Source organism: Crocodylus siamensis, chromosome 2, assembly GCF_052110815.1.
Source record: "Crocodylus siamensis isolate JL-2025a chromosome 2, ASM5211081v1, whole genome shotgun sequence".
In the NCBI taxonomy this organism is placed as follows: Eukaryota; Metazoa; Chordata; order Crocodylia; family Crocodylidae; genus Crocodylus; species Crocodylus siamensis.
The window spans coordinates 264901788-264924131 of record NC_143396.1 but is presented as its reverse complement, the minus strand read 5'-3'; the positions used below and the strand labels follow the sequence as shown (position 1 = coordinate 264924131).

At 43.1% G+C, this 22344-nt stretch overlaps 1 protein-coding gene across 5 annotated transcripts in view; it reads right to left on the bottom strand.

The window, feature by feature from the left end:
• The window catches only part of TDP1 (tyrosyl-DNA phosphodiesterase 1), a 150506-nt gene that overhangs the window by 97662 nt on the left and 30500 nt on the right, over positions 1-22344 (bottom strand). For all 5 annotated transcript variants that reach the window (XM_090033878.1, XM_090033877.1, XM_090033876.1 and 2 more), the window contains 2 exons: positions 20743-20809; positions 6737-6844 (listed from right to left, as the gene is read on the bottom strand). In XM_090033878.1, coding sequence (XP_089890004.1) covers positions 6737-6844; positions 20743-20809 — 175 coding nt within the window. The remainder of the gene's footprint in view (positions 1-6736; positions 6845-20742; positions 20810-22344) is intronic.

Genomic DNA, 22344 nt, shown 5'->3' with positions numbered 1-22344 from the left:
CCCGGATGCAGACCCCTGGGAGGCAACAAGCCTCATGGGTTAGGGGGTTGGGGTGGCAAATCGCTCCCTCAGTCCCCCTCAGGAGGGAGCTGGCCGCCACAACCACCTTGTGTCCGTCTCTTCTTTGGGGGGGCCGGCTGCCTTCCTTCTTCCAGAGTCAGTGTTTCCGCTGACAACTCTGCTGGTGTCATGAGAACTGTTTTGCAGTTCCAGGGGAGGAATAACCCTGGTGCACGCCTTGAGGCCGGAGATGACTGTCTTCCAGGCAACTCCAAGATGGGACTCTAGGTCGGTCTCATCGTTGTCCTTCATCCTGCTAATAGGCTTTTGTGCTCTTCTCTCTCCGTTCTTCAGGTGGAGGGCCTGGTAGTAATCACTGATCTGCTCATGGGCCCTGATGGTGTGAAGCCTTTTCACCTCTGCATGGAGCTCCCTCACCTGGCACTCTAGAGAACTCACAAGGGAGCATACCCCACAAACAGGGGTGCCTTAGCTTCCATTCCCAGATGCTGGCAGCTGTGCCAGGCAGCCCCTACAGCCTGGAGTCATAGGTTCCGTGTGGTTGGAGGCCTCAGTGGTGCTGGGGGGACTTGCTGATCAGAGCCTCAGGACCTTTCATACGCCCTTCTGCACAAACTCCCATGCTAACTCACACACTGGACCCAGAGTGCACCTATTTGCATGACTCTCTGAGGGGCTGGGATAAGTAGGAGCCGGGGGACATTACCCTCCTCGGTTCCACTCAGCCATCACTAGCTAGTGCCCACCAGCTGTGGGCTCCACTTACCTCTCGGCTCCCTGCTGGGGGTCAGGATCTGCCGGGGTCTCGTGTTCTCAGGGGCGCAATGGGCTTACATACATATGTCTTGCACCAGAGCCAGTCCCAACCAATATGGTTACAACCTGGATACAAGCCACAAGAAAGCATTTGAGCCTGCACTCCAGTAGTTTGCAGCCCTGATCTTCTCAACTGTGTTCCCAGCCTTGGAAGTTCACTGCAGTCCTGAAGGGCTTTAGTGTACTTCCAAGGCTAGGAGCACTGACCACATATTTCACTTAAGGTGTAATAGGAATCAACCACAAAGTGATCATGCATGTTTTGTGTAACAACTTTGGGGCCTATTCCCTGTTTTATGATGCCATTAAATGAATTAATGTGTGGTGGGGTCACTGCTTAAGGCATGATTAATTATATAGGGCTGACAAACAATTAATCACAATTAATTGCAAGATTTAAAAAAATAGATGCAATTAATCGCTATTTCAGTCGCACAATTAAACAACAGTCAGCACCCCCTACCCAACAACCTGGAGCCTGAGCACCCTGTAGCTCCTCCCTGCCACCACCAACAGTGCACAGTCCCAGCCCCAGCCCAAACCCACCCCACACCCAGGCTCTGGGCAGCTGCAGCAAGAAGGGCCCAGCAGCAGTGAGAGAGAGGGGCCGCTTTTCCCCCATGCCAAGTAACAGCTTTTGCCAGGCTGCTGCCACTGCTCAGCACGGGTGGGCAAGTCTGGAGCAGGCATGGGGTGAGCTGGGGTTAGGGCTGTGCATCAATAAGTGGTAAGGGGCAAGCTGTATGATGGACAGCCCTCTCCACCAATCAGTCCTCTCCACCAATCAGCAGTAGGGGTAGGGCCACCGGGGGCCCCTGGACTCAGGCACAAGGGTGCCCCAGCCATGATAAGCCCATGAAAATGGCAGCCCCACAATCTGCCCATGAAATCAGCCAACCAGAGCTTCTAGTGGAGAGACCTCTACTCATTGTGCATCCAAGATTATTACTCTCACTCCATTCTGTAGTAGTTTTCCAATACAGCTTTAGCAGGCCAAAACATTAGGGCTTGTATCACTTCCCTTGAAGTAAATAACAGCCATTCCACCTTTCAAAGATGGTTGGTTTTCACCTCCCCTAACCTAAGAGTGACTAGTTATTAAGGAAGGCCTTTTTTTAAACAGTCTGTACATAGACTAAATAGGGGTCACTGCATACACTGGAACTTAAAAAAACCCATCACACACACACAAAGCTCTGCTACTGAGTCATGACACCTCTGGCATTTCTGTTTCCCCATCTTTAAAAATAAGATAACATTCCCCTCCTGGGGTGTTGTAAAGTTTAATTAATATTTATAAGTTGTGTTAATATACTTGAGAAAAGCAAATCATTATTATTAGGTTTGGGATTTTTGACAATTTCAGCATAAGCTGATACAGCATGGTTTGCTCTACTAGATAAGTAAGGAATTTGTTCTGTGCAGCAAAGCCATGTTCATGCTAAAATATATAATTTACTTGCAATTACAAGGTCATCTATCCAAGATGATAATGAAATTGCAAAACTAGGAAGGGAAAGTTTGGAGAATTCCAAGCAATACATCAGATGAAGTAGGTATACAAGAGACAAATATCTTTCAGGCTCTAGACTCCATCTCCCCACTTTTTTCCATAACACAAGGCAGATAGTGACTTCAGAATGCTTCCAGGCAATTATGAGATTCAGTTATCCTATACAATGGCACGTCACATATTCAAAACCCTATATGTATGAACAGTACAACTAAATGCAGAAGCATTTCAGCCAAGAAATTCAGAAGTAAATTCTGCCTCTTCTCTCATCAAGCTGGGGAAATTACTTTTCATTTACCACGAACAGATTATTGTTTCTAGAAATCAAACATATAGCAACCCAGACTCTCAGAATATGCAAGGTTTAAGAATGATCTAGCAAAGTAACTCAGCTGCTTATCACACAGATCATAAACTCTTGTTGTGCCCTGGATTCCTCAGACCTTCATCTCCATAACATTCACCTGTTTCTCTTAAGATTTCAAGTTCTTCAGGGCATGGACCATGACTCCGTTTTATATTTGTACTGTGCCAAGCACAAGAATAAGCTCAGTTTAAAATTTGTGATCTATATACAGTACTACAATAGAAGTATTACAGCTTTAACAAAAGGAACTCTGCATCAGTATCGAGGATCCTGGAGTAGGTCACACACTACCACAAACCAGAACTCCTGTCTCTGGGAGATTATAGACCTATCTTTTAAAGTAGAATCATAGAAAGGCAGAGTTGGAAGGTCCTCAAAAGGATCACTTAAGACAAGGATGGGCAAAATATGACATGCGGGCTGAATCCAGCCCACCAAGTTGTACCCCAGGGAATTACACATTATGCACCCATCCAATTTTGCACATAACATTTGTGACTACGTATAATTTTACATAATTTAACCCAGGCAGGCTCTGTGCCTTCACCTCCATGGGGCTCCCAACACTCCAGCTGGGAGCCCTATGCGGAGGCACCGAGCACAGTGGCACACAACTGGATAGCTAAGCAGTGGGGAGGGGTGCAGGGCTTGTGGGTGGCTGGGTATAGGCTACCCCTGCATTCTCACCCCCCCCCCCCCACGGTACACAACCCCTGCCACCAGCAGCAGCAACAGCAGATGGTGGGCCCTCAGGAGACTCATGGCCACAGCCGACAGAATCTCTCAGCAGTGAGCGGCTCTGGCCGAGTCCCGGGGACTACACAGGGGCACAGAACCAGCACAACTGCACCACTGGCACACATCTTCAAACCAAACTGGGTTGGCTCTATGCCAGCACATGGGGCTTGTGGCACTGCAGACAGGAGCCATTTGCCATGGGCCCAAGCCAACTGGCTCCATAACTCCAGGTGGGGCTTCCAGCACTCCAGTGAAAAGCCACACATGCAGGCATGGAGCCAGTCAGCCTGATGGCATGCGACTCCGTGCCTACATGTGCGGCATGGACGTGCTATAAGTCTAATGTGAAGGCATAGAGACAAGAGTTTGTGCAGCTCCCTCCTGCTGCAAGTCCTATGCAATGCTGCAAGTCCCATGTAGTGTCACAAAGCCAACCGAGTCTGGTTGGAAGGTGCATACCAGCAGGCCAGGCTGGCTGTGTCTCCACATACAGGCCCCAGGACTCAGTATGTCATTTTGAATTTTTCTGCACATAATTCCCTAGGGTGAACCAAGTGATCCTATCCAGCCCACAGTGGGTACCTCAGCCCCAATGTGGGGGACTGTATGGGCCCTGGTACATGTGGCTGGTCCTTTTGGCCCCAGGCACAGAGGTGCTGCCTGGCATGGAATGCAGTCCTCCCTATACCTGCATGCATTGGAAACTGTAGTCCATAGGGCTGAATGGTGTGGCAGTGGAAAAAGGGTGGCATGACAGCTAGAAATAGCTTCCCACCAGCCCCTGCAGGTATGGTTCACCCTGCCCTCAAACTTCTGGCTGTCACTGCCAGCATGTCCACTGCTGCTGCAAGACCTGGCCCCACTGCCTGGGTACCCTGGCCCATCTACCCTGCACCCACTGCCAGGGGTGCCAGACTCAGTGGGAATACAGGGTCTCCATGGAGACCAGCCCAGGACCCCCACAGGGTGGGCGAGCTCAGGTGGGTGGATGGGAAGGGACTGCAGATGGGTGGGGAAAGGTGTCCAAGAGTGGGACAAGCAGGCAGGGCTGGGACTGTGGGGCGGTGGCAGCTCAAGGTCAGGACCAGGACCAGGGCCAGAACTGAGGCCCAGAGCAGAGCTTCAATCTGCTCCTCACCTACCTGTCCCACTCCTGGACACTGCTCTCTGCCCATGGCCCCATCCCAACCACCTACCTGAGCATGCCCTGCCCACAGGGGTCCCTGGCCACTCTCCATGGAGACTCCTCCTACCCTCTCTGTCCAGCACCCATGGCAGGGAATATGGGGCAGATAGGCCTGGGGCTGGATAGGATCGATTGGCACCTCCCTGACACCCTCCCCAGGTGGTGGTGCCATTATGGGGGCCTGAGGCTGGGTAATCACCTGCCAGCCCTCAACAGCTTACCAAAACTCCTTAAGTGGCCAACCAGCCCAAATAATTGCCCACCCTTGATCTAAAACCTACCACCTGAACTAAAACAAAAAGAAACAGGTATCCTCTTTCATCTCCCCCATCCTTCTTTGGCATTTAGAAGATTTGCCTGATACATGTTAATTAATCCTTATAGCCTATCTTAATCACTGCTAGTGCTGCATTGCAAGCAGCTGAGAAATCCATCAGGTTCTGTACATTAAAAGGAAGCTATCAAAGGCATGAGGCCTCCAAGTAAGACATTAACTAAACCTAATGTTGTGCAAACAACTATGTACCTGTTTGTGACGGCCATAACCAAAGACATTAATAAGCAGTAAATATGTGCTTCTTAGAGGCATTTGGAACTTTTGTCTAATATAAAGCTTGTGGTTTTGTAACCCGCAAATGTAACTTGTAACTGTTTGTGGAACTGACTAGGCCTCAAAGACAAAGCTACAGCTGTGAAATTAGCTGACCCAATAGTTCTTTCTTGCTCAGAATTTAGCCTTGATGATGATAAAAACTGGATTCAACTGCCTAGCTTATCCAGCACATTTCAGGAAAGGACATCTCAAAAAAGCATAGTCAGAGAGTTCTAAGGGGCTGGATTTAGGGAGGGTAATGTTAATTTCAAACCTGAAGACGCTGTGTTGCAATTTGCTTATTGGCTAAACCCAAGTCTGGGTAGTAACCTTTTATAATAATTTTAACATCTTTTAATCCCATAAGGTAATAGTTATAAAACAAAACTGTGAATGCCCCTAAGGCCAGCAAAGACCAGATATAAAAAGTTCGTGTCAGGTGACCAACGGGAAAAAGAGGCAACAGGATGGAAATTGCTGTTCCACGCCCAGACTCCGGACTCCTGGTGTGAGTGAGGATCGGATCCTGATCAAGGGACATTCCCCGGTAATCCTTCGGACAGTGTTGATCAGGGATGCCTGACTTTGCTAGAATCACCTGGTATGCACCTGGCATTCAGGGACTGCCAATAAGTTGCCAACCCATGCCTGTCTGTTTGTTGTATAAACAGCCCAGGGGCTGATATTCTCGCAGTGCCTAGCTGGCCTGCGACAGATTGATCTATTTATCTGTTGTTATTATGTTATTATTTACTATTAGCTCTTTAATATTATCTGCTTATTGCATTTATCTTTCTGTTAACTGTTGTGTATGTGTAAGCTATAATAAATATGCCATTTTTTACTCCCAACTCTGCCTCCTCGATCCCTAGCCAAACAGCCAAGTGGCTAAATTGATATACTCACAGTGCCCAGCTAGCCTGTAACACCTGTTACTCCCTTGTAAATTAGCCAGCATACTTAATTCAGCATAAACAGTGCCTAAAATATTTAAATCAATGGAATCTGGCAAATGGCTCGTGTTATTTACCATATTTAAATGGCTGCCTGTGATAGCTGCAAGTGTTTTGAGTGGCTTATACCATGTGATACTTACATTTTTAACATTTTACTCAAGCATCTTCAAAACACACACATACGTGGTCATAAGATCCAGCTTACTGATTTTAGCTTACACAAATATTCTCCTTTCTTATACGCAATTTTCTTTAATGACTAGCAATGTCATTTCTTCTGAGCTTCATCTAATACCACTGTGCCCATACCTGTTTCCACTGATAGCAAAACAGCAGGATTAGACTCTTTAGAGGACTGCAAACTCTCTGCAAACACACCAAAGAAACCTTAAATAGATTAAGATCAGACAGTTTCTATAGGCTTCTTTTGAGACTATTACTTCTTACACATTGCACAGATTATGAATAGAGTTGTCCTGGGTCTCTAGGAAAAAGATTGGGATACATTAAAATATTTCCTTTTTGAATTGGCAGTGCAGTGGGTTACCTGGTAACTAAAAACCATGCAATCTTCTGGCAGTCAGGAGATGCCCTCATATAAGTCTTAATGTGAGGCATGGCATGGCTTCGGCCTGAGACCTCTGCTGACCATTTACTGGAAGAAAAAAGAAGGAAACAATCTTCAAATATGCTTGAGTTCTGTAACTAATAAAATCACAATGCCATATAAGCAATGAAGTAATTCTATACTTTTGTTAGATACACACCTACATCAGTACAGGTTGAAACACCCTCTTACCGTTATTGAAGACAAGTAACTTGCCATGTCTTTAGTTAGGAGACACACTTTGAAGCTTGCAACCCAATCCAATGAAGATGCATACGAATATCACTAGGGCTCTTTTTTTTTTAAAAAAAAAGGAATAAATGGGAATCTCAGGCATCCCTGGATATCCTAAATAATTCCCTACTTCCCCATCCAAGATATTCACCAACAAATACTTCAGAAACAGAATCCAAGCTTCCAGCCAAGCAGAACTGAATAGTGCTCCCTCTGCAGTTAGTTAATGACTGAATCAGAAATCCATCAAGAGAACTTTGCCTATCTTTAATGTGTTTTAAGAGCACGTCAATTAACATGCTGTTATGTGTTCTGTATCTCATGACAGTCTCATTAAATGGGCCAGCACTATCTTATTTTTATCAACAGGAAACTTCCAAGTACTGTGCTCTGAAACAGAGGAGCCCAAGCAGCACCAGCAGAGTCTGACTGTAAGGCAGGGGGAAAGAGGCAGAAACTGGGGAGAGTGGAGGAGGGGTAGGGTGCAGGTGACTGTGGGGGGCGGGGAGGTGGGAAAGGGGCAAGATGGCTACAGGGGGAAGAAGTAGATAGGGCAGAGGGCAAAGAAACCACCTGGCCCCATTCCGCAGCTACTGTTTTCCCTGCTATAACAGTGGCAGGGGAGACTCAAGACAACCCTCCAATACTTAAACTCTACTCCAGGAAAATTATAACAAATTTGTAAATTTTCCATATATAGAATCAAACTATTGGGGGGGGTCATCACATATTCAGGGTCATTTAAATTTGAGTAAATACAGTAATTTCTGCCTCCAACAGTCAGTAAATGTGAACAAAATGAAAGTATAAGTGTGACAGGGCAGGCCTGAACTTTGTGCAAAAAGACATCCAGATTAATTGAATTGATTATGTCATCAACATTACAGCTAAGCACTTTTACTAATTATCCCCTTCACTGACATTCCTGATCTCCAACACAAAATCCACTCCCCTACCTCTCTTCCTCCTCCTCCTCCACCCACTGCCTTAGCATGGTTTTTGTTTCTCTTCAAATTTTACAGCCTTTTACAGTCCATTGATTATTTATTTGTTTTGACTTTCTCTCTACTAGGGTGTGAGAAACAGGTTGCATTCAATTCAGATTCAGATTCGGCCTGAATCAGGGACAATGATTCAATTCATTGATCTGGGTCACTGTCCCCAATTCGATTTGGCTGAATCCGAATCTGAAGATTTGATACTGATTTGGAGAACCAGCGATTCAGCCACAGACACAGCTTTAAGTGTTTTTCTACATATCTCAAGGTACCAGGTATGGCTCGTGAATGCTGCAATGCTGAGGCAGAAGGAGCATCCCAAAGGAGTGCGAGGAGGCCCCCGTGTGCTCAGTAGTGAACCTGGAAGTGGACCAGAAGTACTCCCAGTCCACTTCTGGGTCTGCTGGGGAGCGCGCTGTGGTTGCACCTTGCACCCCCTGGCTCAGCAATTGACAGCAGGGGTACCCTGGGTGCCACCCCAGACCCAGAACACACCAGCTGCTGAGTCGAGGGGCACAGGGGGGCCATCCAGCATGCTTTGCAGCAGACCCGGAAATGGACTAGAAGTGCTTCTGGTCCACTTCTTGGTCTGCTCCTGAGCATGCTGGGGAGCCCCCCACGCTCCATTTGCCTCACCATCACAGTGTTGACAAGCCACCTGGTACCTTGAGGTATGTAGAAAAAAATATTTAAAGCTGTGTCTATGCCCGAATCGCCGAATCTTTCTAAATCTCTCCAAATCAATTCAGAGGGTTCCAACTGGATTCAGAGAGATTAAAGAGTCCTGATTCAGTTAGGATTGGGAGATTCAGCTGCCGAATGAGGCTGAATCTTTGCCGAATTGAATCAGGGACTGAAAGTTCACACAGCCCTAACCTCTACTGAAACACTGATTCCATGCACCAGTTAGCCGTTTACACTTCAAGGGACATTTGCCTCCACCACGTTTAATATTTAATTCTGTTTTTGTCTTTTATTGTGAGCCATCCTAAGCCTTTCTGGGAAGGGCAGTATATAAATCTAATACATAAATAAATCCAAGTTACCTCAGAATATTAACATATAGGGAAAGTTCAGCAGGTGGTCAAATTACTGCTACAAAATTAAAAGGTGCCCCACCCCCCACCCCAATATTTAGACTCTTAGACATTTCAATGAATGATGGAACTTCTGCAAAGTAACCCCAAGGCAGAGGTCATACTTACTTCCCACAGTTATTATCTAGACCACCAGAGCACTCTTCAAAGATTATTCTTTAAAGTAGACTGCGGTTTCTCCCACACTACAACTTTGTATAACTGGAATATTGGTTCTTTCACGATTTTTCTTGGAAAGCTCCTCCACCCTCGTCCAGACTTAGGTTTTTTTTCCCCCTCTTTGCTCAGTTTCATCTCATTACTCTCAGAAACTGTTTTCTTTCACAACTGCTTTAAATCTTTCTTCCTCCTACTCAATGCCCTTTCTTCAAAGGGATTGTGGCCATTATAGTTCTAAGAATCTTTTGAGCATCAACCACCTTTTTCTACTTTGGTTGATGTTCCAAAGAGCATCTCCAATTACCACATTCACTAGAAGTGGAATTTTCAAACAAACAAGATCACGTAAGCCCAGATCTAAAAGAAGACCTGCGCAGATAAAAAACCTCCTCTCCTCCCCTAACTCTGTTCAGTAGCTGCCTAACCTCAGAAACACTTAAAATACATAAAGCATGTCCTTGCTGGGCCATAAAGTTCCTAGCATATCCACAGGGTTATTTCCATGCATTCCCAAAAGCGCCCTGGCCTGACCAGCTAGATGTCCAGCCCCATTAATGGGAATCAGGTGCTGCTCTGCCTAGCTTCCAAGTCTTCTGCATATGCCCAGTTAGGCAGAAATAGTCAGAGTATACAGGGTGCCGCAACAGGACTGAACACTCCCTAAAATTCATTTGAAGATGCTGCTATTTACTTTAAAGTGTGATTACATTTAAAAAGAAACAGGAGCATCAAACAGTTCTTCCAAAGAAACATCTACCCTCTACAGGATTCAAGGCTCTGGATCCTCAGTGATCTAGGCACCTCCCTGCAATTCTAGTTTAGCCATCTAATGCCTGGATAGAGGGTGGTATTTCAGACCTGTTGATATTTTTTTCCTAATCACAGGAATGTAGAGCTCTAGGCTCACCACTCAACATGTTGGTTTCTGGGTTGCCTTTCTGGAGGTCTTAAATCTCTCCAATCCATTGTATATGGAGCCCAACTGCTTACCTTAGGTTTTGGATTCCACCTGGAGGACCACACACCTAAAATTTAAGCACCACAATAGCTTGCAGGCACTCGCCATATTTATTCACATGGCACACATACCTTTCCTACCCCTCAACAAATCAGCTGTCCAAAACCGGGGGCCATATCTTAAGCATGGATAATAATTTTCTTCTTTAGAACAGAACCATGGAGATGCTGCGCTGGGCCAGCAAGCGGCAGAAAAGAAGTCTAGTTTTAACCTTAACAGCTGCTGCCAAATTAACAGTAAATTTTGGCTGAGTAGCTGTTTCCAATTTGATTTCATAGATTTCATAGACATCAGGGCTGGAAGGGACCTTGGGAGATCATCGAGTCCAGCCCCCTGACCAAAGGGCAGGAAGTCAGCTGGGGCCATAAGATCCCAGCAAGATAAGCAACCAATTTACTCTTGAAGGTGTTCAATGTAGGTGCTTGAACCACCTCCGCTGGCAGACTGTTCCAGACCTTGGGGGCTCGGACAGTAAAGAAATTCTTCCTTATGTCCAGCCTGAAACGGTCTTGCAGGAGTTTGTGACCGTTCGACCTCGTCATCCCTTGGGGCGCTCTGGTGAACAGACATTCCCCCAGATCTTGGTGGTCACCTCTGATAAACTTATAGGTGGCCATCATTTGGCAGCAAGTATGAAAAGATTACCACTATGAAGCACCTGAAACACAGGTTTCACCTGAAAATGTTAACACCTGAAACACTCACTTAACATGCTGAGAAAGTGAGCTGCTCCATGCAGTCAGTTCTCTTGGCCATGACTCTGGAAAAATCTGTTTTTCTTCTACATTTTGCCTTTCAAAAAACAAGGTACAAGGCATTGGAAAAATCTGATCATCTTCAGCTATATGTTTTTCCTTTTGCACTTTTAGGAATAGCAAAACCAATGAGACAATTCACCTACTAACTAGAAATAAGGAAATTATGAAGTTCCTAAAGAATACACAAATTGATACACAATATCACGCTAGACTAGTTGATGTAAACAACATAAGGTTTTCCTACAAAAAAGGAAGTGAACATACTTATGTACTCAGTTTCATGGCAGTAACTCATGTGAAATGTTTACACTTTCTATCTACTTGCAGGGGTTCAGAAACTTGTTGTTCTTCCACACATTTGTTAGATAAGCAAGCATATTCTGTGTTCTGCTCTGAGTTTATGTTTCTGATGATAAAATCATCAGAAGAAGCCATGCCCAAACAGGGAATTCAAAGGAGATTTTATACATGGAATATACGGCTTAGGTTGTTTATGCAGGTGAAGTGAGCCAATCTAGCCTCTCTGATTTTTCACATGAATGAAATGAAGGGTGCAAAAGACTGCCTCTTTACAAATAATTCTGTTCAGGGAGGGAGAGATCTAGTTTGCACAATACTATGCAAACCTCTCCACACAAACTATGCCCAGGCTTAGCCAAGAAGCAATCATGTTTTCACAACAGCAGCTTTCTCTTGATGCACAACATTATTTTAAGTTAAGAATCCATATGCCATTGATTTGCACAGATTCCTTCATCATGCAGTCTGAGGGTTGATTATATGAGAGCCAAGCATGGCCAGAGAAATCCATGACAATGGCCGCATGTAGAGAAAACAAGAGGCATGTGTGTATGACACTTTAAAGCGGGCTAAATGTTTTTGCAGTGCTTTAATGGTGTCAGTGTTTGCATGCTTTGGCAGCATATTGCACATCAATTCCAGCTGCTGTAGGAAATTTGGCGGCATAATGCACCTTAAATGACTCGGGGCATAGCAAGCTAAAACTCCTTCAAGGAGTTTTAGTTTGCTGCTCCTACAGCTGTGGAATGAAGCACTAGGCTCTGTGCAGCTCCACAGCTCTTCAGGAAGCCCTGCAGGCAGGCAGCCTGGCAGCAGCCTGGGAAAGCAGGATCAGCCCAGGAAGAACAGCAAACCTGATTCCCACCCCTGGAGCCTGCCCGCCTGCCTGAGCTGCGCAGGGACCTGGTGCTTCCCTCCATGGCCATGGTGCCCCCTGGGACTGTCCGAGCTGGGTGCCTGCAGGTGGGTGCCACCTGGGGGGGGGGGTCACCATGGTCACGGAAGGAAGCACCAGCCCCACCCCCTTCTCCCCATCCTGTAGCCCAGGGACCACTCTACCTGTTGGCAGCTTGCCCTCCCCTCCCTACTAGAGAGGCAGGTAAATCAGTGGGGTATGTGTGCGACACAGGGGGGTTTAATTAGCCCTAAATTGAAGCAGTGTTTTTTAAAACCCACTGCTTCAATTTAGGCCCCCCATTTTGTCTACACACGCCCAATAACACCAATAAGGCACAAAAAAGTAGTGCAGAGATGCACTAAAATGCTTCTTCCACAAAAATGCTGCCATAAAAAATATCTTGAGCTATTGTGGAATTAATAGGTTTAAATACTTTTGGTCTGCTATCAACATAGACAATCTTTCTTCCCAATGCCTTAGGTCACAGAACAAGCAATAAATGATAATAACAAGTAATAAGAGCAAAAAGAAAAGGCATGTAAGTACCACTCCCACCCTGTCAAAACAGAGACTGCAGTCTCAAAGAAAGAAATCAAGTTGATTGGACAATTTAGTTTCATGAAGGTAACTGCAATGGCACATACGTAACAGACTTTGTGAAGTGCTTGATTTCCAGCCACATTACACCCTGATTGAAAACTACCACTATAGAATACATTAACAGCGGCTGAGAACCATCAAAAAGTAGAAGTTAATAGCAAATGATCATTGAATTTAAGTGTTTCTAGTGGAGTTCTACCCACTACTCAGCATTTTCATCAGTGATTTTGGACTAAATATTAAAATCACTGCTGATAACGTGTGGATGACACACGTAAAGTGGAAAATAAAGAAGATAATTAAAAAAAACAAATGAACAAACAAACAAAAAACTATAACCAAATGTAGCGTTACATAGTAGTAAAAAGTATGCAGTTCTGGAAAGAAGCAACTCTAAAGTAGTTAGAGCAGTGGACAAAAACCTGACCCCACAAGGGTCAGGAGCTTCATACAAGCTCTCAGTAGGATGCTGTAGAAAAGAGGTCTTGATTCCTGTATCTATAAAAACTGAGGAAATAGTAAGCAAAGAAGTGATTTTACCTCTGTATATGGCACCAGAGAGGTCCACAGTGGGAAACTGCATGAAGTTCTGCTGTACACATATTAAGAGAGATATTGAAAACCTGAAGAAGGTACAGAAGATATTGAAAACCTGAAGAAGGTACAGAAGATACTCCCAAAAAAACAAATCAAGGGCTGGGGGTGGGTGGGAATCACCCTATAAAGAGAGACTTAAATTTTATTTCAACTTATAGAGTAACTCCATAAGGTTTTTGATCTGGAACACAAAGATATAACAAGAATAAACTGCTAAAAATTGAATCTAGTCAAATTCAAATGGGAACTAAGGCAATTAGTCATTGGAATAAGGGAAGATGCTCTACCTGCACATAATCTCCAAATTAAGGCTGGATATTTTTCAAGAAGATAAATTTACCTCAATTAAAGCATATTGGGTTCAATTATAGGAGTAACTGGGTAAAATTTAATAGCCTGAAATATGAAAAGATTGATCATAAGATCATAGAGAAGTAGAGTTAACAGGGACCTCCTGAAGTCATTCAGCACAACACCCTACCTGAGGTAGGATCATCTGTATCAAAACCATACTACACAAACTTACTGTCTAACCTGTTAGCAAAACTACACACTCAACTGGTACATAACACCGTAATTTGCCACAAGTAAAACAGGAGGATTATGCAGGTTAGAATCCCAAAGTGCTAGATCTAACATAATATCTTGAATTACTCCAGGTGAAAACAACTACAAAAGGAAGCTGATAAAGACCTTAAAGGTCATATTTATCAGGACCAAGTTATAACAAAAAAGACCATCCTATGAAAAGAAAAATAATGTATAGTCTCTAAAGAAGACCAGTCTTGAAGCAAACTTGTACAATTTCACCAAAGTGCCTGGTGTTCAATTGCATATAGTCTAAAAAATACAGCTCCAATATTAGATTGCACTGATTGCAATCTTCTCTTCTTTTTATCCTTTATTTGGAAGTTCAACTATTTCATTTCAGAGTTTCACTGCAGGGCAGAAATTCCATTTTTGACTGTCAGAAGATAGGGCATGGTGACATCCTTGAGATTAACTTGTTCAGAGAGGCACTAGTTTATGCAGACAACTACATACCTTTGTCAGTTGCATCCTGCCCTGCCTTCTACCTGACTTCACACTAACCACCTGTTTGTTTTCAACTGCAAGGAAAGTTTCAGGAGCCCCCACAATCTGTCATAAACTTTCAGTAGCAGTAGTAATGGATATTCCTAGCTTTCTTACACAGAAACAAACTCAAAAGCATCTGCATTTTATACCCTTTATTTTATCAACAGACTTCTCTCTAGCTCCTCAAGTTACTCCTTTCCCTTGTATTTAGGATATTAATGGTCTTTCTCCAAACCCTTTCCTAGCATATTTGAGTATCTTGCTCTACTTATTTTTAATAAAAAGGGAGATCCTTCCAAAACTCATGCCTCCCTGTTTAGTTTCACTCCTACCGCAAAATGCCCAGCAAGATTCCTGCAATAACACATTACTGCTGTTCTTTAAAATTCAAGCGGTTACACATCACAGTGGACTGGTATGAGCTCTGAAATAAGTAAACACAGATTGCATCTGCTTTACCCAATTATTACACAACAGGGCTGTGCAAAACAGCACCATTTCGTTTCAACGTCTGTTTCACGATTTCAAAGGGAAAGTGTTTCGTTTCAAGTTTTATTTCATTTCAAAGCACTGTTCCATTTAATTTCCTCAAAACTGTTTTGCTGTTTTGACATTTCACCCATAGACTATAAAGGGGAAGCACTGCCTACAAATTTGTCATTTTTTGGCAGGTTTGGATGAAACCAGCAGGGATGGTAGCCCCTTCTGAGGGTATGAAGCCTGCCAAGTTTCAAGTAGATAGGTGCAGGGGTTTCTGGGAAACTGCCCCTCAAGCTGCTGACAAGCAAAACTCGTGTGTGGTGTATGTGTTAAACAAGGCATGCCCTCACTGGCACTGGGGCCTCTACCCAACACAGTAGTGTGCCCCAATGAGGTCTCCTCTTCCCCTACAGCCCCAGTCCAGTCCACCATTTTAAACACCAATAGGTAAAACAATAATTTAGTGATGAGCAGCACAGTAGCACCAGCAGCATCTCAGACAACCAAACTATGACAGAGCCTTTCTTTTCTCTCCTGCAGCAGCTTTTTCTGCAGCGTGTGTATTAAGGCATGCCTTCACTGCGTCTTTCTTTCCCCCCCGCCCACTCTTACTTTGTTTCCCTGCAGGCAAACCCAGCTTCAGCTTCGAAACTCAAAACATTTCAAAACATTTTAACTGCCCTCGTTTCGTTTTGAGGCTGCTTCAAAGCCCTTTGTTTCGTTTCAATTCCATTCTTTCCAGCTTGAAACAAGTCAAAATACTGTTGAAACGAAACAGCGAGCAAAATTTCGCACAGCCCTATCACACAATACTTTTCAAATTCAACAGAGGACCCAGAATAAACAGAACTAGCACAAAACCCAGCACAGAATCCTAGGGATCAGGGCAAGTGAATATGATTGTCTCAAAGTTCTGGTGAAGCAAACATTAAGTAACAAGACAATCACTAATGCATGTAGGTCATCAGTAGTTTAAATGCAAATACAAATAAGGAGTATATGGTACATCTTTAAACTAAGTTTAACTACCAACATTTGAGCATTTAAATTCTATCTTGAATACAAGTTGTTAATACAACACATTGAAAAGCAATTTCTTTGGAATGAGTTTTCTGGGAAATCTGCAGTACTATAAATCCTGCCTAGAGTGTACAGGCATTCCAGCCTGCTACTGCCACATCTTCACTGTAGGCAAACCACAGCTAAACGTTCTCAGCCCTTGCCACTGGGTCCATGGCGACTTCAGGGAAGTGCACCTGAAACCTTCCCCCAACTGGGGTGACCCTGAACTGGAGAAGGTTGCAGGAGGAAGTGCAAATCCTCCATATCCCTGGGTTGAGTCGAGTCAAGTGGTTGGGAAATCTCTCTAATGCTTGCACAAACCAAGGTCTTCCCTATAGAAGTGGAAGGCTCATAGGCAAGTTGCAGCTAATTTTTCCCACTACCTAGGATGAGTCAAGCCACAGGGATATGTCCCTGAGCCTTCCACAGACTAGGGTCACTGGTTTGTGGAAGATGCAGGAGAAACAAACAGCAGCTCAGTTTGACTCACAGGAGAGAGCTCTTCCTGGTTGGAAGTACTCTTTCTTCCATGAAAGAGCCAGTTCTCTTCCAAGAAAAACAAAAACCACCCCCCACTCCTCAATTGGCTATATGCTCTCTTTTTGTGCCAGCAGAAAAGCATTTCTCTCAGCACAAATGTAATGCCTATCCATAGTGCTCTTTTACATGTCTCAGAAGACAACCGTGGTGAAAACTTTTGCTGAAGTATAAATGAAAGTAAAAAAAGATTAGCCTGTGCTAGTCCTTTTTATAAAAGTTTTTACCTCAGCCAGCTTTGTCAGGTTTGTTTCTTTTATATTCTAAAGAGCAAGAACCCTCCATATCTCCTTCCACAAAAACCAGGAGTTAAATACCCTGGTACTTAAAAAGATAGCAGTCTGTTTACAGGAACGTTCTCTACAGCATTCCTGCCAATGGAGCTATAAAATGTTAACATGAGTGAGAAATTTTGCAACATCGAAGTGCACACAAGATGCAACTTTTTATTTTTAAATTGGTGTTACTTTAAGCTGTCTGAGGTTACACAACACTTGCATTAAAAAGTAGACACACCAAAAACTTATTTAAAAACTGCTGCTTTCCCTGCATTATGGGCACACTTTCAGCAAACACAATCTGCAAATATATGGTAAGAGTTAAAGTAATGATGCCAAATGAAAAATGTTTTGCAATCAAATGAATTGTGTAAATGCAATCAAAAATGGCTATGCAAAAATGCTGTCTTATTTGAATTTGCTCCATTCTGAGTCATAAGTCCTTCCTATAATGATCAAAGCAAATGATCACAGCTTCCTCCTTATTCACCCCTAGCTTTGTGATACAGGAGAATGAGTTAGCATTCTGTTTCATGCATCGGACTTAAAACAGCATTCCAGTTCCAGAACTCTCACTATACCAATGAACTGGAATGATGCAACTTCACTGACAGAACCAAGGTGGAAGGGCCAGCCAAGCCTTTCTCTCTTTTACTTACAAACTGGCATTTGATCTGAACTAACTTGGACACAATATGGAATCCCACAATGACAGTGACATTCTCAGATGTATTCCAAATTCAACTACCCTTAAATGCTATATCAAAGTATTTTTTTAATTAAAATTGAACTGTTATAATAATATACTCCTCATGAGAAGGAACGAAAGATGTCAGGAGGAAAAAGAAAGCTCTAACCTGGATCAGAAACATAGCTCTGTTTCCCCACAACTTTTTCTCAAGCCTTTCCTCAAAGAATTCAGGTAAAACTGTGGTCTCAGTGAAGTCACTGGTGAAACTCCCACTATTGCTGAATTAACAAGGGTATATATGTAATTAACCCCTCTAGTCTCACCTTGGAATGACCCCAGAACCCTAAGTCCTCTACACAAGCCAAACTCTCCCCAGGCCCTAGATATTGTAGGGTCTTCATTTTCTGCATGTTTGGCTTCATGCTCTGTTCTCAGCTCCCAAGTATGATGTAGGGAAGGCTGAAGCATATAATGCCTTTTTAACTTCCGTCTTCACAAATGGGGCAGCTACCAGATGATGAGTGCAGCTGTTGGCAAGGACAGAGAAGGAGACAAACAGGCTGGAATAGTACAACAGGTTAAGGATTACTTAGGGAAGTCTTCATGCTGGCAGGGCCAGCTGGGAAGCACCCAAGGGTTCTGACGGAACTGGCTGATGTAATTGCAGAGTTATAGCTATTCTCTGAGACCCGGTGAAGGTCATGTGAAGTCCCAGATGTTTGGAAAAAGGGTAAATATAGTGTCCATCAGAAAGGAAAGAAAGAAATTACAGACTGGTCAATATGACCTGAACCCCTAGAAAGATCGAGGACCAAATTTTCAAGGAATCTATTGTGAAGGTGAAAGTGAAGGAGATGATGATGATTCAGAACAGCCAGCACAGATTCACCAAAAGCAAATCATGCCTGAACAACCCGATTTCCTTCTATGATAAGGTGATAGGTTCTTTGAAAGGAGAGAGAACAGTGGATGCGATATAACTTGACTTTAGCAAGGCTTCTGACACCCTCTCACATAACATTCTTACCAACAAGCTAAGGAAAAACAGACTAGATGAAAGTACCACAAGGTGGATCCCTGTGTTTAACTAGTAGTTGTCATCAGTGGCTCAATGTCTAGCTGGGAGGAGCTAACAAGTGGGGTTTCCCTGTGGTCTGTTTTGGGTCCAGTATTGTTCAACATCTCCATTAATGATTTACATGATGGGATCAAGTACATGCTTAGCAAATTTGTGGATGACACCAAATTGGGTGGAGTTGCAGACTCCCCTGAGGGCAGGACTAGGATCCAAGGTAGAGTGGAGAAATGGTCTGCAATCAGTTACATGAGAAGCAACAAGGACAAATGCAAAGTCCAGTACTTGGGATGTAATAACTGCATGCACAAATACAGACTGGAGAATAAATAACTAGGCTGTAGCACTGCAGAGAAGGACCTGGGGGTTGGAACATAATATGGCATGATATTGATCCCCACAGTCCTTGACAGGATCAAAACCTCTCCCACTTGAGCCAACAGAATAAGCCAAAGCAACAATAAATTCCAGTCCTGTATAAAGACCTAGGGTAGACAGAAGTGAGATATGTTGCCAGTACATTTTACAGTAGGATAACAGCCAGACTGGAATCTTGGATTCTACTGCAGAGCCTAGAAAGGACTGAAATATCCTTGTGCCCTTCCTCTTCCCCTCAGCTTGACCCTGTCTCTCATCACATACTAAATGTCCTGTTTCTCATCTACCCCTAGCTTATCACATTCTCCTTACCCTCTCTATTCCTGAAGTTTCTCATCCTAATTCCAGTTATCTTGTCCCACCACAAAGTTCTAGGCTCCTCCTCCTGGATCCTTATCAGTTTTTCCTCCCCTCTGGTCTAGTTACATCCTTTATATGCATGTCTACAATCCCCAGTCCAACAGTTCCCATCTCAACTCTCTCTCCATGGATTCTTCATATAGTGAGTCCCATCCTCTGCTCTCCCCATCCCCCACTATCTTGCCCCAATCTCTTTGAGCACCAAGTCCTAGATTTCTCCCTGCCATATCCATCCCCCCTCCTCCATATTTTCATCCCCATTGTCCTGATTTTCAGTCCCAGTTTCTTTGCCCAGCCATTCATTCCTCCCCCTTTGTAAAAAGTCTCCTCCCCACTCCCAAAGTTCCTTGACTAAGTTTATTCTCCATTAAAAGAAAGACCCATACCAAGAATTGCAGAGGAGATCCTGCCAGCCCCCCTGCTGCAGTGTGCCTGATACAGGCAGAATCCTTATGGAATGAGCATAAACAAACAGCGATCTTTCAGTTTTCCTCCTGCTTGGTCAAACCTAACTAGGTTTCCCTGGGGATGGCAAAAGGCAAATCCTTGAAGAAAGGCTACCAGTCTGGCAGATTTTAAGACTTTGTTCCAAGGGATGGGGGTGCTACAGTGTTTCAAACAAAAGGGTAACAGAATTTATTTTTATAACTTGGGCAAAACACTTTCCCCTACTCTAGTTCTCCAAAACAGATAAGCCACTTTCTTGAACATTTCCAAACTATTTAGCCTAGGAGTCATGTTCAGCATGCAAAATATTGGCCTTCCCAACCAGTTCAGGTCTGACAAGTCTAACAAACATGTAAGACAATTGAAAATGGAAGCTGTTAATGGGAAACCTTGGTGAACCTTAATAGATGGTATTACCAACTTCCTGATGACACAACTCTTGCAACCTAGCTGCAGCACAGTAGTAATGAGATGAGAATCAACAAGGACAAGTGGGGTTCAATAGCAGGAAACTCCTGTTCAGAAGCTAAGAAGATGGAGATGATGAACAAAAGAAGCACAGCCCCAGAGAAAGAAACAGTATTTCTTGACTCAGAGAAAGAAAATGTAAGCAGTGACTTATTTTTAATACTGAAATTGATCAAAGAAGTCCTGAACTGGATTCTATGAAATTCTGCAAGTTCTTCTTACAAGTTAAATGCTGATTTTGTATGTGGTATACAAAAATCCCCAAAAGATTTGAAAGCGGATTAGTTATTTACTGAGTTTAAAATCCACCCATACTTATGACCAGCTTGCCTAAATTTGCATTCAACATTATAAGAGAATACAGTAGGAAACTTTAATCATACGTAGTTTGAAAATAAATGTAAATTGATGGCAAAGAAATGGAGAATACTTACTGGAAATAGGAATGCAGCCAAAGTTGTTTCTGTGCTGTTTGCATACTGTAGGGAAGTGAGCCACCAGCTAAAAAATAAAAGAAAAACAGCATTATAAAATTCTAGCTTTTGTCTTTTTGAAAGACATTTTGCAAGTGTCACAAAAACACATTTTAAGTAAATTGTGAGGGCATAGAAGAATATATTATTTCCATTAGCAGCATAAAATGTCCCTCCAGAAAACAAGGAAAAACTCCTGTGATATTAAGTGGTTTGTCTTGTCAGAATAAAATACTTAAATACCAATCCCCATATTTTATGTAATGCATTTAACACCAGAAAGAGGTAGAAAAAAAAAATCAGACTTAATGGTTCACAATTCAATCTTTCCTTTAAAGATACAACTGTGATCTTTTTTCCTTAGTAAGCCAGATAGATCCATGTTATATAATCATGGATGGACATCTATTATTCACTTACATAAGATACAGGAAATAAAGAAAGCTTCAAATCAGTAACTATTATATTTACAAAAGGCAAGTATTTTTATGAAACTGTATATGGCTAAGTTGATCTCTGGTTGAGGTTTTTAATAACCATTTTTCTAAAAACTGATCAGAATGAAGGAAATCCAGAAGAGTACAGCAAGCAGTAATCCATCTTGGGCATTACAAACCTAAAGGTTAATGAATTCCCCAAAACCTTTATTCGTACGTGGGCTGCCACTGTCTACTGGAATCAAATTGGACTGTTCACCTGAATAAAGGCCATAAGGTCATATACCAACACTCCACTAAATAAAGAATCATGCTATCTGAATAATTTCACACGATTTTATCTTACTGTAACAGACACTAATGACATATTTCAAATTAGGAGACAAAGTATCAGTTTTACCATGATTTTTATTTATAATACACAGTAAAACAATAATTGATTTTTCTCTCTCCAATACAGTATTAGGTTCATATATTAAAATAAACATTTACAAGAAGCATCATAACTACATCTATACCTGACTTAGTTCACAGTTGTCCAACCACGACTCAGTTCAGAGAAAGGAAGGACCTCCAGAAAATGAATTCTTATCAAGAACTCCTTGATCCTGTATAGCCAATCTTGCCAATAATCAAAATAGCCCATATACACTTCAACTTATACCACACAGAAACAGGGACAACTGAGGAAATCATCTGTGAGTTCATAAAAATAGCTTGAGAGAACCATTTTTTAAACTATTGGCCTTAGTGTATCAGATACAAAACTTTAAGATGACTTTCTTGGCCTATGCCAAACTTTTACACATGCACATTGATTTCAGGAATGGAAATATGAGAAGAATGAACTGACCAACTGAATGAACTGACCAACTGTAAATCATGGAATACTGAAGCATCACCTGGGTTCCCACTGCCACTTCCTAGACAAGTATATTATTTTTCATTACATGCAGCATCTACATTGTGGCTGAATGCAAAGTAAGCCTTCTAACAGCTTTGTTGCAAAAATGCAATGAAGAGAAAAACTCTGCATAAACACAAACATCTTCTGGTTTGCAGCCAGAGCTCATGCATCACTAAGTTAGAGCTGTGACCAGGAACAGCACTTTGGGTAGTGACCTAC